This window comes from Oncorhynchus mykiss, chromosome 5 (genome assembly GCF_057628025.1).
Source record: "Oncorhynchus mykiss isolate SJ-2025 chromosome 5, ASM5762802v1, whole genome shotgun sequence".
NCBI lineage: Eukaryota > Metazoa > Chordata > Actinopteri > Salmoniformes > Salmonidae > Oncorhynchus > Oncorhynchus mykiss.
Window position 1 is genome coordinate 91,460,549 of NC_143026.1, and position 15,922 is coordinate 91,476,470.

The 15,922-nt window shown below is 45.9% G+C and overlaps 1 protein-coding gene across 1 annotated transcript; it reads left to right on the forward strand.

The window, feature by feature from the left end:
• The first annotated feature begins 1,667 nt into the window (after positions 1-1,667).
• On the forward strand, positions 1,668-15,342 carry LOC149983627 (E-selectin-like). The gene is made up of 11 exons (XM_090236715.1): positions 1,668-1,809; positions 1,934-2,003; positions 2,107-2,598; positions 2,717-2,908; positions 4,870-5,061; positions 5,265-5,441; positions 6,691-6,882; positions 9,818-9,994; positions 11,431-11,610; positions 11,882-11,989; positions 15,293-15,342. The coding sequence occupies exons 1-11, from the start codon at positions 1,807-1,809 to the stop codon at positions 15,340-15,342; spliced, it is 1,833 nt and encodes a 610-aa protein (XP_090092841.1). The 5' UTR covers positions 1,668-1,806.
• The last annotated feature ends 580 nt before the right edge of the window (positions 15,343-15,922 follow it).

Below are 15,922 nucleotides of genomic sequence, written 5' to 3' on the forward strand. Positions count from 1 at the left end.
GAAGGATGTGAGCCATGGTAGTCAGTGCAGGCAGCCAACAGGAGTCTATAGTGTTGTTTCCCATCACACAGACAGAAAACCTGTCTGTCTCCCTGTATCCTCATGACAAGTTGTCTTTCTCCCTGTATCCTCATGACAACCTGTCTGTCTCCCTGTATCCTCATGACAACCTGTCTGTCTCCCTGTATCTTCATGACAACCTGTCTGTCTCCCTGTATCCTCATGACAACCTGTCTGTCTCCCTGTATCTTCATGACAACCTGTCTGTCTCCCTGTATCCTCATGACAACCTGTCTGTCTCCCTGTATCCTCATGACAACCTGTCTGTCTCTCTGTACCCTCATGACAACCTGTCTGTCTCCCTGTATCCTCATGACAACCTGTCAGTCTCCCTGTACCCTCATGACAACCTGTCTGTCTCCCTGTATCTTCATGACAACCTGTCTGTCTCCCTGTACCCTCATGACAACCTGTCTGTCTCCCTGTATCTTCATGACAACCTGTCTGTCTCCCTGTATCCTCATGACAACTTGTCTGTCTCCCTGTATCCTCATGACAAGTTGTTTTTCTCCCTGTATCCTCATGACAACCTGTCTGTCTCCCTGTATCCTCATGACAACCTGTCTGTCTCCCTGTATCCTCATGACAACCTGTCTGTCTCCCTGTATCCTCATGACAACCTGTCTGTCTCCCTGTATCCTCATGACAACCTGTCTGTCTCCCTGTATCCTCTCAAGCTGTGCATATCCTTTAATTAAAATGCAGAAACACAGTAGTGGGTTAGTCAAATTCTACACTGTTATAACAACTGTAACGGTTTTCTTGAGGTGAAGGAGAGGCGGACCAAAACGCAGCGTGGTTATTATTCATGGTTCTTTAATGAAGAAAACTATACATGAATAAACTAACAAAACAATAAACGTGAGAAAACCTAAACAGCCTATCTGGTGACAACAAACACAAAGACAGGAACAATCACCCACGAAACACTCAAAGAATATGGCTGCCTAAATATGGTTCCCAATCAGAGACAACGATAAACACCTGCCTCTGATTGAGAACCACTCCAGACAGCCATAGACTATGCTAGATACCCCCACTAAGCCACAAACCCAATACCTAACAAAACCCCAAGACAAAATACACCACATAAAAAACCCATGTCACACCCTGGCCTGACCAAATAAATAAAGAAAACACAAAATACTAAGACCAGGGCGTGACAACAACACCTATTTCAATGAAATGAACTTGAAATAGAGGTTGACTTGACATAGTAAATTTCTCAACTGTTAGCTTAAAAAATGATGACTAATTAATAGATTATGCACCCCACTCTTCATGACAACAAATGCTTGATGTGGTGTTAGCCAGACATTTCAAAGGAGTGAAAGAGACATTTCAACACCAGCTCAGTATCTATGGGCAGAGGCTGTTGTTGATGTGAGCTTCCTGCTACCTCATGTTTTGTTTCCTGTTGCAGCCTGGGCTTTGGGCTCTGGCACCTGCTCAGAGAAACCATTATCTGTCTGACCGACACAATAGGATAGAGTCCAGATATCTAAAAGAGGGAGGGAGAAAGAGGGAGAAAGTTTCCAAGTTCAAATTCTAGAGTAGCTGATTCACGCCCAGGCAGTGTCATAACGATGAATTCCGGTGTTTGGCCGTTGTTGAAGTGTTGGTTGGTGTATATATATATGTATGCACAGAGTACCAGAGAGCAGTATCATTTCATCCACTGGATCAGACTAGAAACATATCCTTTGGAGATTTCCCTGCAAAAGATCATCACATTTTAATCTTACAATGGTAAGTACTGTTGAGAGAATTGTTTTATGCCTTAAAATTAAGATGCACCAGTTAGTTTATATACATTTCAGACAGCCAATGCATTTCTCAGTCTGTAAGGTATGGCTTGATGTTGTCTCCACAGGACTTCTGCTCTGCATCACAGCAAGCCAGAAGCCCCAGCTCATGGATCACCCTCTTCCTCCTGTACTCAAGTAAGAAGCACATTTCAAAAGATCTATGCATTTCTAAAATCCAACTCATGTAAACTCATTCATGTACTGTATGTCAATATTGACCTTTTTTGTCATTTCTCAGTTGTCACCATGTGCACTAGAGTAGAGGGCTGGTCCTACCATCACTCCAACAAAACTATGAACTGGGACACTGCTAGAAAGTGGTGCACGGAGCACTACACTGACATGGTGGCAATCCAGAACCGTGGAGAGATCTCCCACCTTAACAGCATCCTGCCCAGGCAGGCCAACTATTACTGGATAGGGATCCGTAAGGTGGACGACGTGTGGACCTGGGTGGGGACCAATAAGATCCTGACTAAAGAGGCAGAGAACTGGGCAGACGGGGAACCCAACAACGGGGGGAACAACGAGGACTGTGTGGAGATGTACATCAAGAGACAGGTGGACACAGGGAAGTGGAATGACGAGTCTTGTATAAAGAAGAAGACGGCTCTGTGCTTCACAGCCTCGTGTCAGAGCGACTCATGTTACCATGGAGAGTGTGTGGAGACCATCAACAGCCACCACTGTAAATGCTCTGAGGGCTTCTACGGAGAGCAGTGTGAACACGGTAAGCAAGCCCAGGATGATATAGTCCAAATATCTAATACAGGCAGTATCAAGCCAACTGTTATCACACTCAATGTTCTCTTAATTGTAACTCTTTGCCTGTTTTCCTTTGTTGGCAGTTGTTGAATGTAAGATGGAGGAGGTCACTGTCCCTGCTAATGCCAGTGTCAGTTGCTCTCACCCCAATGGGAATTTCTCCTTTGACTCGACGTGTCAGTATTCCTGTGAAGAGGGGTACCGGCTGAGCATCTCCGGGTCTATGAGATGCACATCCTCAGAATCATGGTCAGAACAGCCTTCCACCTGTGAATGTAAGTATATCCTCTTATAAACCTTATACATAAGGTGTTCTGGAAGGACTAATAACAGTGTTCTGGAAAGACTAATAACAGAAGAAAATAAGCTACAATTTGTGATAAACTTTTGATTTGTACTTTCTTTGAATTACTTCAGTGTCTTGCTATCGGTCTTTATACCAGTATGACAGCTTAGACCTCCTATATTTCAGTTGTTGTGTATCTTGAGTAATGTCTTCATCGTGGCAAATTTAGTCAGTTATTACGATCTGCCCTCTCCTCCTCAGTGGTCTTATGCAGTGAGCTGTATGAACCTGGGAAGGGTTCCATGGCCTGCTCCCATCCCCTGGCCTTCTTCAGCTACCTGTCCACCTGTACCTTTACCTGTGAGGAGGGCTATGAGAGGCTGGCCTCCAGCTCTACTACCCTGCAGTGTGGAGCCTCGGGACAGTGGAATGACTCACAGCCGCAGTGTATTGGTGTGTACAGGTTCTGGATATCTGTAAACGTAGCCCCCATAACATGTTACATCAACTGTAGTTGCTATAAATATATGAATGACACAGGACATTTTCCATTCAGAAATATCTAGGAGGATAAAAAGAGTTTTGTAATTGTATAACAGTAGAATTGTCTCTGGACACAGACTGACCACTGCATCACTATTCACTCTGTCTTGCAGCTGTAAGCTGCCCTACCCTCCAGCAGCCACAGGATGGCGCTATCAGCTGTGGAGAAGACTTCACCTTCGGAAGCAGCTGTAACTTTAGCTGCTCTGAGGGTTATATCCTCAAGGGGGCGATCACACTGACCTGCACATTAGCTGCTGAGTGGAGTGAGGAGATACCACACTGTGAAGGTAAGGACAAACGTTTTTGCATCTTTAAACTAGACCTGATTTAAACCATTGTCTATATTGACAAGAGTTTTTAAATCAATTTAAACCAATGTATTCATTGACAAGATAGACTTCTGACCACTCTAACAATGAAAAAACATGTCCTCAAAGACGGAAGTCAGGCAGGAAATGGCGAGAACAGGTGGGACCATTCTAGCCAATGAGAGGGCAGATATGCGTGTGAACAACAGACCATAGAAACAGATTGAGTACTCATCTCTGTATATCAATCAAATGTATTTATAAAGCCCTTCTTACATCAGCTGATGTCACAAAGTGCTGTACAGAAACCCAGCCATAAACCCCAAACAGCAAGCAATGCAGGTGTAGAAGCACGGTGGCTAGGAAAAACTCCCTAGAAAGGCCAAAACCTAGGAAGAAACCTAGAGAGGAACCAGGCTATGAGGGGTGGCCAGTCCTCTTCTGGTTGTGCTGGGTGGAGATTATAACAGAACATGGCCAAGATGTTCAAATGTTCATAGATGACCAACAGGGTCAAATAATAATAATTACAGTGGTTATCGAGGGTTCAACAGGTCAGCACCTCAGGAGTAAATGACAGTTGGCTTTTCATAGCCGATCATTCAGAGTTTCTCCACCACTCCTGCCGTCTCTAGAAAGTTGAAAACAGCAGGTCTGGGACAGGTAGCGCGTCCGGTGAACAGGTCAGGGTTCCATAGACGCAGGCGGAACAGTTGAAACAGGAGCAGTAGCACGGCCAGGTGGACTGGGGACAGCAAGGAGTCATCAGGCCAGGTAGTCCTGAGGCATGGTCCTAGGGCTCAGATCCTCTGAGAAAGAAAGAAAGAAAGAAAGAAAGAAAGAAAGAAAGAAAGAAAGAAAGAAAGAAAGAGAAATAAAGTATTAGAGAGACCATACTAAAATTCACACAGGACACCGGAAAAGACAGGAGAACTCCTCCAGATATAACAGATTTACCCTAGCCCCCCGACACATAAACTACTGCAGCATAAATACTGGAGGCTGAGTCAGGAGGGGGGCTATCTGTGCCATTATAGAGTCTGTGACAGCAAAGACACATTTAGTCATGTATTGCGATCTGCCCTCTCCTCCCCAGTGGTCTTATGCAGTGAGCTGTATGAACCTGGGAAGGGTTCCATGGCCTGCTCCCATCCCCTGGGCTCCTTCAGCTACCTGTCCACCTGTACCTTTACCTGTGAGGAGGGCTATGAGAGGCTGGCCTCCAGCTCTACTACCCTGCAGTGTGGAGCCTCGGGACAGTGGAACGACTCACAGCCGCAGTGTATTGGTGTGTACAGGTTCTGGATATCTGTAAACGTAGCCCCCATAACATGTTACATCAACTGTAGTTGCTATAAATATATGAATGACACAGGACATTTTCCATTCAGAAATATCTAGGAGGATAAAAAGAGTTTTGTAATTGTATAACAGTAGAATTGTCTCTGGACACAGACTGACCACTGCATCACTATTCACTCTGTCTTGCAGCTGTAAGCTGCCCTACCCTCCAGCAGCCACAGGATGGCGCTATCAGCTGTGGACAACACTTCACCTTTGGAAGCAGCTGTAACTTTAGCTGCTCTGAGGGTTATCTCCTCAAGGGGGCGATCACGCTGACCTGCACATCAGCTGCCGAGTGGAGTGAGGAGATACAACACTGTGAAGGTAAGGACAAACTTTTTTGCATTTTTAAATTGGCCTGATTTAAACCATTGTCTATATTGACAAGAATTTTTAAATCAATTTAAACCAATGTATTTATTGACAAGATAGACATATGACCACTCTAACAATGGAAAAAACATGTCCTCAAAAACAGAAGGCAGGAGAAGGCGAGAACAGGTGGGACCATTCTAGCCAATGAGAGTGCAGGGATGACTGTGAACAACAGACCATAGAAATATATGTATTTTATTTTATTTTATTTAACTAAGCAAGTCAGTTAAGAACAAATTCTTATTTAAAATGACGACCCACCAAAAGGCCTCCTGCGGGGACCTGGGCTGGCATAAAAAAAAATATTCAATAACAATATAGGACAAAACACACATGACAACAAGAGAGACAACACTACGTAAAGAGAGACCTAAAGTCAACAACATATCATGGCAGCAACACATGACAACACAGCAGGATACAGTAGCAACACAATATAACAACATGGTAGCAACACAACATGGCAGCAGCACAACATGGTAGCAGTACAGAATAGGGTACAAACATTATTGGGCACATACAACAGCACAAAGAGCAAGAAGGTAGAGACAACAATACATCACGCAAAGCAGCCACAACTGTCAGTAAGAGTGTCCATGATTTGAGTCTTTGAATTAAGAGATTGAGATAAAACTGTCCAGTTTGAGTGTCTGTTGCAGCTCGTTCCAGTCGCTAGCTGCAGCAAACTGAAAAGACGAGCGACTCAGGGATGTGTGTGCTTTGGGGACCTTTAACAGAAGGTGACTGGCAGAACGGGTGTTGTGTTTGGAGGATGAGGGCTGCAGTAGATATCTCAGATAGGGGGGAGTGAGGCCTAAGAGGGTTTTATAAATAAGCATCAACCAGTGGGTCTTGTGACGGGTATACAGAGATGACCAGTTTACAGAGGAGTATAGGTGCAGTGATGTGTCCTATAAGGAGCGTTGGTGGCAAATCTGATGGCCGAATGGTAAAGAACATCTAGCCGTTCAAGAGCACCCTTACCTGACGATCAATAAATTACATCTCTGTAATTTAACATGGGTAGGATGGTCATCTGAATCAGGGTTAGTTTGGCAGCTGGGGTGAAAGAGGAGTGATTACAATAGAGGAAACCAAGTCTAGATAGAGGACTCATCTCTGTATCTGTGCCATTATAGAGTCTATGACAGCATTGACACATTTAGTCATGTATTGCGATCTGCCCTCTCCTCCCCAGTGGTCTTATGCAGTGAGCTGTATGAACCTGGGAAGGGTTCCATGGCCTGCTCCCATCCCCTGGGCTCCTTCAGCTACCTGTCCACCTGTACCTTTACCTGTGAGGAGGGCTATGAGAGGCTGGCCTCCAGCTCTGCTACCCTGCAGTGTGGAGCCTCGGGACAGTGGAGCGACTCACAGCCGCAGTGTATTGGTGTGTACAGGTTCTGGATATCTGTAAACGTAGCCCCAATAACATGTTACTTCCGGCGCCGACAGAGATGGCCGCCTCGCTTCGCGTTCCTAGGAAACTATGCAGTTTTTTGTTTTTTTACGTGTTATTTCTTACATTAGTACCCCAGGTCATCTTAGGTTTCATCACATACAGTCGAGAAGAACTACTGAATATAAGATCAGCGTCAACTCACCAACAGTACGACCAAGAATATGTTTTTCGCGACGCGGATCCTGTGTTCTGCCTTACAAACAGGACAACGGAGCGGATCCCATGCAGCGACCCAAAAAAACGACTCCGAAAAAGAGGGAAACGAGGCGGTCTTCTGGTCAGACTCCGGAGACGGGCTCACCGTGCACCACTCCCTAGCATTCTTCTTGCCCATGTCCAGTCTCTTGACAACAAGGTTGATGAAATCCGAGCAAGGGTAGCATTCCAGAGGGACATCAGAGACTGTAACGTTCTTTGCTTCGCGGAAACGTGGCTCACTGGAGAGACGCTATCCGAGGCGGTGCAGCCAATGGGTTTCTCCACGCATCGCGCAGACAGAAACAAACATTTTTCTGGTAAGAAGAGGGGTGGGGGCGTATGCCTTATGGCTAACGTGACATGGTGTGATGAAAGAAACATACAGGAACTCAAATCCTTCTGTTCACCTGATTTAGAATTCCTCACAATCAAATGTAGACCGCATTATCTACCAAGAGAATTCTCTTCGATTATAATCACAGCCGTATATATCCCCCCCCAAGCAGACACATCGATGGCTCTGAATGAACTTTATTTGACTCTTTGCAAACTGGAAACCATTTATCCGGAGGCTGCATTCATTGTAGCTGGGGATTTTAACAAGGCTAATCTGAAAACAAGACTCCCTAAATTTTATCAGCATATCGATTGCGCAACCAGGGGTGGAAAGACCTTGGATCATTGTTACTCTAACTTCCGCAATGCATATAAGGCCCTGCCCCGCCCCCCTTTCGGAAAAGCTGACCACGACTCCATTTTGTTGATCCCTGCCTACAGACAGAAACTAAAACAAGAGGCTCCCAAGCTGAGGTCTGTTCAACGCTGGTCCGACCAAGCTGACTCCACACTCCAAGACTGCTTCCATCACGTGGACTGGGACATGTTTCGTATTGCGTCAGACAACAACATTGATGAATACGCTGATTCGGTGTGCGAGTTCATTAGAACGTGCGTTGAAGATGTCGTTCCCATAGCAACGATTAAAACATTCCCTAACCAGAAACCGTGGATTGATGGCAGCATTCGCGTGAAACTGAAAGCGCGAACCACTGCTTTTAATCAGGGCAAGGTGTCTGGTAACATGACCGAATACAAACAGTGCAGCTATTCCCTCCGCAAGGCTATCAAACAAGCTAAGCGTCAGTACAGAGACAAAGTAGAATCTCAATTCAACGGCTCAGACACAAGAGGCATGTGGCAGGGTCTACAGTCAATCACGGATTACAGGAAGAAATCCAGCCCAGTCACGGACCAGGATGTCCTGCTCCCAGGCAGACTAAATAACTTTTTTGCCCGCTTTGAGGACAATACAGTGCCACTGACACGGCCTGCAACGAAAACATGCAGTCTCTCCTTCACTGCAGCTGAGGTGAGTAAGACATTTAAACGTGTTAACCCTCGCAAGGCTGCAGGCCCAGACGGCATCCCCAGCCGCGCCCTCAGAGCATGCGCAGACCAGCTGGCCGGTGTGTTTACGGACATATTCAATCAATCCCTATACCAGTCTGCTGTTCCCACATGCTTCAAGAGGGCCACCATTGTTCCTGTTCCCAAGAAAGCTAAGGTAACTGAGCTAAACGACTACCGCCCCATAGCACTCACTTCCGTCATCATGAAGTGCTTTGAGAGACTAGTCAAGGACCATATCACCTCCACCCTACCTGACACCCTAGACCCACTCCAATTTGCTTACCGCCCAAATAGGTCGACAGACGATGCAATCTCAACCACACTGCACACTGCCCTAACCCATCTGGACAAGAGGAATACCTATGTGAGAATGCTGTTCATTGACTACAGCTTGGCATTCAACACCATAGTACCCTCCAAGCTTGTCATCAAGCTCGAGACCCTGGGTCTCGACCCCGCCCTGTGCAACTGGGTACTGGACTTCCTGACGGGCCGCCCCCAGGTGGTGAGGGTAGGCAACAACATCTCCTCCCCGCTGATCCTCAACACTGGGGCCCCACAAGGGTGCGTTCTGAGCCCTCTCCTGTACTCCCTGTTCACCCACGACTGCGTGGCCACGCACGCACGCCTCCAACTCAATCATCAAGTTTGCGGACGACACAACAGTGGTAGGCTTGATTACCAACAACGACAAGACGGCCTACAGGGAGGAGGTGAGGGCCCTCGGAGTGTGGTGTCAGGAAAATAACCTCACACTCAACGTCAACAAAACTAAGGAGATGATTGTGGACTTCAGGAAACAGCAGAGGGAACACCCCCCTATCCACATCGATGGAACAGTAGTGGAGAGGGTAGCAAGTTTTAAGTTCCTCGGCATACACATCACAGACAAACTGAATTGGTCCACTCACACAGACAGCATTGTGAAGAAGGCGCAGCAGCGCCTCTTCAACCTCAGGAGGCTGAAGAAATTCGGCTATGAGAGGCTGGCCTCCAGCTCTGCTACCCTGCAGTGTGGAGCCTCGGGACAGTGGAACGACTCACAGCCGCAGTGTATTGGTGTGTACAGGTTCTGGATATCTGTAAACGTAGCCCCCATAACATGTTACATCAACTGTAGTTGCTATAAATATATGAATGACACAGGACATTTTCCATTCAGAAATATCTAGGAGGACAAATAGAGTTTTGTAATTGTATGACAGTAGAATTGTCTCTGGACACAGACTGACCACTGCACCACTCTGTCTTGCAGCTGTAAGCTGCCCTACCCTCCAGCAGCCACAGGATGGCGCTATCAGCTGTGGAGAAGACTTCACCTATGGAAGCAGCTGTAACTTTAGCTGCTCTGAGGGTTATCTCCTCAAGGGGGCGATCACACTGACCTGCACATCAGCTGCTGAGTGGAGTGAGGAGATACCACACTGTGAAGGTGAGGACAATTTTTTTTGCATCTTTAAAATAGACCTGATTTAAACCATTGTCTATGTTGACAAGAGTTTTTAAGCCATTGTCTTTATTGACAAGATAGACATATGACCACTCTAACAATGGAAAAACACGTCCAATATTAAGTAATTTTTCTCAAAGTTGCTGAAATGCCACGTGCGTCCACTTATATCAGTGCATTCGTAAAACAACATGTATTTATTTAACTTGGCAAGTCAGTTAAGAACAATTTGTTATTTACAATGACGGCCTACCCCAGACAACGCTGGGCCAATTGTGTGCCGCCCAATGGGATTCCCAATTACAGCCGGTTGAGATGCAGCCTGGATACAAACCAGGGACTGCAGGGATGCCTCTTCCAATGAGATGCAGTGCATTAGACCGCTGCCCCACTCGGGAGCCCCAAACTACCAGGGCCATAAACATAACATTACGAAACCTCTATTCAATCAAATAAGCCTCACATAGCAAATTAGCAATGACATTTTTTGTTGACCAAATTCGACACCATCTCATTGACCTTCATACTAAAATTCCTCACTTCATGGGCTTATTTTCATGGACAGATGTTGGGCTGAGTAAAACCTCTCACTTCAAATCTTCTTCTCTGTTTAAACTCAGTACATTTACACACGATACTAAAACAGTATAGACTGAGTTTAAATAGAGAGAAAGAGGTGAAGTGAGAGATTTTACTCAGCCCAAGAGTACAAAATATTAAGAACACCTGCTCTTTCCATGACAAAGACTGACCAGGTGAATCCAGGTGAAAGCTGTGATCACTTATTGATGTCACTTGTTAAATCAACTTCAATCAGTGTAGATGAAGGGGAGGAGACAGGTTAAATAAGGATTTTTAAGCCGGAAGACAATTGGATTGTATCTGTGTGCCATTCAGAGGGTGAAAAGGCAATCCAAAATATTTAAGTGCCTTTAAATGGGGTATGGTAGTGGGTGCCAGGCACACCAGTTTGAATGTGTCAAGAACTGCAACGCTGCTGGGTTTTTCACGCTCAACAGTTTCCCGTGTATCAAGAATGGTCCACCACCCAAAGGACATCCAGACAACTTGACACAACTGTGGGAAGCATTGGAGTCAACATGGGCCAACATCCATATGAAATGCTTTCGACACCTTGTAGAGTCCATGTCAAACGAATTGAGGCTGTTCTGAGGGCAACTCTTTGGGGGGGGGGGGTAACTCAATATATATGTATATATACACCTTTTAGCAGATGCTTTAACCCAAAGTGAGTTGCAGTCATGCGGGCATCCATTTGACCTATAGGTCTTATCTCCTTATGGATGTCTGCCACACACATGAGCTCTCCAACGACAATCATTTTCATTATTTCATCCACAACTGTTTGTTTCCTTTTGTGGTGTTTTTATATACTAACCACTGTGTCCTTCTCTCAGCTGTCCAGTGCCCCTCTCCTGTGGTTCCTCTGGGGGGTCAGGTCAGCTGTGAGGCCCCCTCACATCCCTGGGGCTCTGTCTGCAACTTCAGCTGTGATGAGGGCTACGATCACCAGGGGGCCCCAAACATGCAGTGTTCACGGTCAGGGGAGTGGAGCGCTGAAACACCTACCTGCACAGGTATGTTATAACCTCTGTTACTCTCTCTGTGAGACACAATCAAACTGAATATTCTGTGAGACAACCAAACTGGATATTCGCTGGTCATCAGGACAAAGTATGTCTTATGTAGTGGTTATAAAGGCTTTATGAATGCATCATGAATGCATATCCTACATAAGGGGGCTAACAAAATTCGACCATTTTTGAGAGGGTAGAAGTCAGTAATGTGACCAATCAGTTGATTCAGATTGTTTGACTGTTTTCCTCTGTTGTTTCTTGTTTCCTCCAGCCACACCTGAGCCTCCATTGAACTGCACTATCCTATGCCTGGCATCAGGGGGCGCTGTGTCATTATTTGTCCTGTTCCTCTTTGTCCTCAAAGGAATCAGACAGAAAGGTAAACACAGAAGAAGTCCCCTATCTTCTACACTCACAGTCATTGGCTAGAAATTAGAAAGTTATAAGAAATTCTAAAATATCTCTGTTTATTAACAGAGATTTGATTCAGAACGGCTTTTTCTTATTTGACAATACTCATCAATATGCTCTCCATTGCCTCCTTCCAGCTAGATCTGAACAGCAACTACCATTGAGAAACCTTTATAGACCTACAGGAACAGCATCAACAGCCTCATATAGAGACCAACAACAACTGCCTGTATTTTTATGACAACTTGTCTGTCTCCCTGTATCCTCACGACAACCTGTCTGTCTCCCTATATCCTCATGACAACCTGTCTCCCTGTATCTTCATGACAACCTGTCTGTCTCCCTGTATCCTCATGACAACCTGTCTGTCTCCCTGTATCTTCATGACAACCTGTCTGTCTCCCTGTATCCTCATGACAACCCGTCTGTCTCCCTGTATTCTCATGACAACCTGTCTGTCTCCCTGTATCCTCATGACAACCTGTCTGTCTCCCTGTATTCTCATGACAACCTGTCTGTCTCCCTGTATACAAACAAATTCTTTCAGATGCCTCATTTTATTTCAAATGATCTTCCTATGGCATGATGATAATAATGGCAAGAAGATAGATGTTTTAGATGAGACAACTCATCCCAATTGTTACTTATTTAAGTGCTTCGATGTCAATGACAACCTGTCTGTCTTCCTGTATCCTCATGACAACCTGTCTGTCTCCCTGTACCCTCATGACAACCTGTCTGTCTCACTGTATCCTCATGACAACTTGTCTGTCTCCCTGTACCCTCATGACAACCTGTCTGTCTCCCTGTACCCTCATGACAACCTGTCTTCCTGTATCCTCATGACAACCTGTCTGTCTCCCTGTATCCTCATGACAACCTGTCTGTCTCCCTGTACCCTCATGACAACATGTCTGTCTCCCTGTACCCTTATGACAACCTGTCTGTCTCCCTGTACCCTCATGACAACCTGTCTGTCTCCCTGTATCCTCATGACAACCTGTCTGTCTCCCTGTACCCTCATGACAACATGTCTGTCTCCCTGTACCCTCATGACAACCTGTCTGTCTCCCTGTACCCTCATGACAACCTGTCTGTCTCCCTGTATCCTCATGACAACCTGTCTGTCTCCCTGTATCCTCATTACAACCTGTCTGTCTCCCTGTATCCTCATGACAACCTGTCTGTCTCCCTGTATCCTCATGACAACTTGTCTGTCTCCCTGTATCCTCATGACAACCTGTCTGTCTCCCTGTATCCTCATGACAACCTGTCTGTCTCCCTGTATCCTCATGACAACCTGTCTGTCTCCCTGTATCCTCATGACAACCTGTCTGTCTCCCTGTATCTTCATGACAACCTGTCTGTCTCCCTGTATCCTCATGACAACCTGTCTGTCTCCCTGTATCTTCATGACAACCTGTCTGTCTCCCTGTATCCTCATGACAACCTGTCTGTCTCCCTGTATCCTCATGACAACTTGTCTGTCTCCCTGTATCCTCATGACAACCTGTCTGTCTCCCTGTATCCTCATGACAACCTGTCTGTCTCCCTGTATCCTCATGACAACCTGTCTGTCTCCCTGTATCCTCATGACAACTTGTCTGTCTCCCTGTATCCTCATGACAACCTGTCTGTCTCCCTGTATCCTCATGACAACCTGTCTGTCTCCCTGTATCCTCATGACAACCTGTCTGTCTCCCTGTATCCTCATGACAACCTGTCTGTCTCCCTGTATCCTCATGACAACCTGTCTGTCTCCCTGTATCTTCATGACAACCTGTCTGTCTCCCTGTATCCTCATGACAACCTGTCTGTCTCCCTGTATCCTCATGACAACCTGTCTGTTTACCTGTATCCTCATGACAACCTGTCTGTCTCCCTGTATCCTCATGACAACCTGTCTGTCTCCCTGTATCCTCATGACAACCTGTCTGTCTCCCTGTATCCTCATGACAACCTGTCTGTCTCCCTGTATCCTCATGACAACCTGTCTGTCTCCCTGTATCCTCATGACAACCTGTCTGTCTCCCTGTATCTTCATGACAACCTGTCTGTCTCCCTGTATCCTCATGACAACCTGTCTGTCTCCCTGTATCCTCATGACAACCTGTCTGTCTCCCTGTATCCTCATGACAACCTGTCTGTCTCCCTGTATCCTCATGACAACCTGTCTGTCTCCCTGTATCCTCATGACAACCTGTCTGTCTCCCTGTATCCTCATGACAACCTGTCTGTCTCCCTGTATCCTCATGACAACCTGTCTGTCTCTCTGTATCCTCATGACAACCTGTCTGTCTCCCTGTATCCTCATGACAACCTGTCTGTCTCCCTGTATCCTCATGACAACCTGTCTGTCTCCCTGTATCCTCATGACAACCTGTCTGTCTCCCTGTATCCTCATGACAACCTGTCTGTCTCCCTGTATCTTCATGACAACCTGTCTGTCTCCCTGTATCCTCATGACAACCTGTCTGTCTCCCTGTATCTTCATGACAACCTGTCTGTCTCCCTGTATCCTCATGACAACCTGTCTGTCTCCCTGTATCCTCATGACAACCTGTCTGTCTCCCTGTATCCTAATGACAACCTGTCTGTCTCCCTGTATCCTCATGACAACCTGTCTGTCTCCCTGTATCCTCATGACAACCTGTCTGTCTCCCTGTATCCTCATGACAACCTGTCTGTCTCCCTGTATCCTCATGACAACCTGTCTGTCTCCCTGTATCCTCATGACAACCTGTCTGTCTCCCTGTATCCTCATGACAACCTGTCTGTCTCCCTGTATCCTCATGACAACCTGTCTGTCTCCCTGTATCCTCATGACAACCTGTCTGTCTCCCTGTATCCTCATGACAACCTGTCTGTCTTCCTGTATCCTCATGACAACCTGTCTGTCTCCCTGTATCCTCATGACAACCTGTCTGTCTCCCTGTATCCTCTCAAGCTGTGCATATCCTTTAATTAAAATGCAGAAACACAGTAGTGGGTTAGTCAAATTCTACACACTGTTATAACAAAACCCAACTCAATGAAATGCACTTGAAATAGAGGTTGACTTGACATAGTACATTTGTCAACTGTTAGCTTACAATATTCTACAGATTTTACACCCCACTCTTCATGACAACAAATGCTTGATGTGGTGTTAGCCAGACATTTCAAAGGAGTGAAAGAGACATTTCAACACCAGCTCAGTATCTGTGAGTCTCTGCCCAGGGCAGAGGCTGTTGTTAATGAATGCTTCCTCCATCTTTGTTTCCTGTTGCAGCCCGGGCTTTGGGCTCTGGCACCTACTCAGAGACGCTCTTATCTGCCTGACCAACACAATAGGATAGAGTCCAGATATCTAAAAGAGGGAGAAAGTTACCAAGTTGGAACTTCCAGAGTAGCCTGGAATGAATGATGAAAGGTTTCTTTGGCCGTTGTTGTAATGTGGAGTGTGTGTGTGTGTATATTATATACACTGCTCAAAAAAATAAAGGGAACACTAAAATAACACATCCTAGATCTGAATGAATGAAATATTGTTATTAAATACTTTTTTCTTTACATAGTTGAATGTGCTGACAACAAAATCACACAAAAATGATCAATGGAATTCAAATTTATCAACAAATGGAGGTCTGGATTTGGAGTCACACTCAAAATTAAAGTGGTAAACCACACTACAGGCTGATCCAACTTTGATGTCATGTCCTTAAAACAAGTCAAAATGAGGCTCAGTAGTGTGTGTGTGGCCTCCACGTGCCTGTATGACCTCCCTACAACGCCTATGCATGCTCCTGATGAGGTGGCGGATGGTCTCCTGAGGGATCTCCTCCCAGACCTGGACTAAAGCATCCGCCAACTCCTGGACAGTCTGTGGAGCCTGTCGAGACCTGGCACGTCCAGCAGAGGG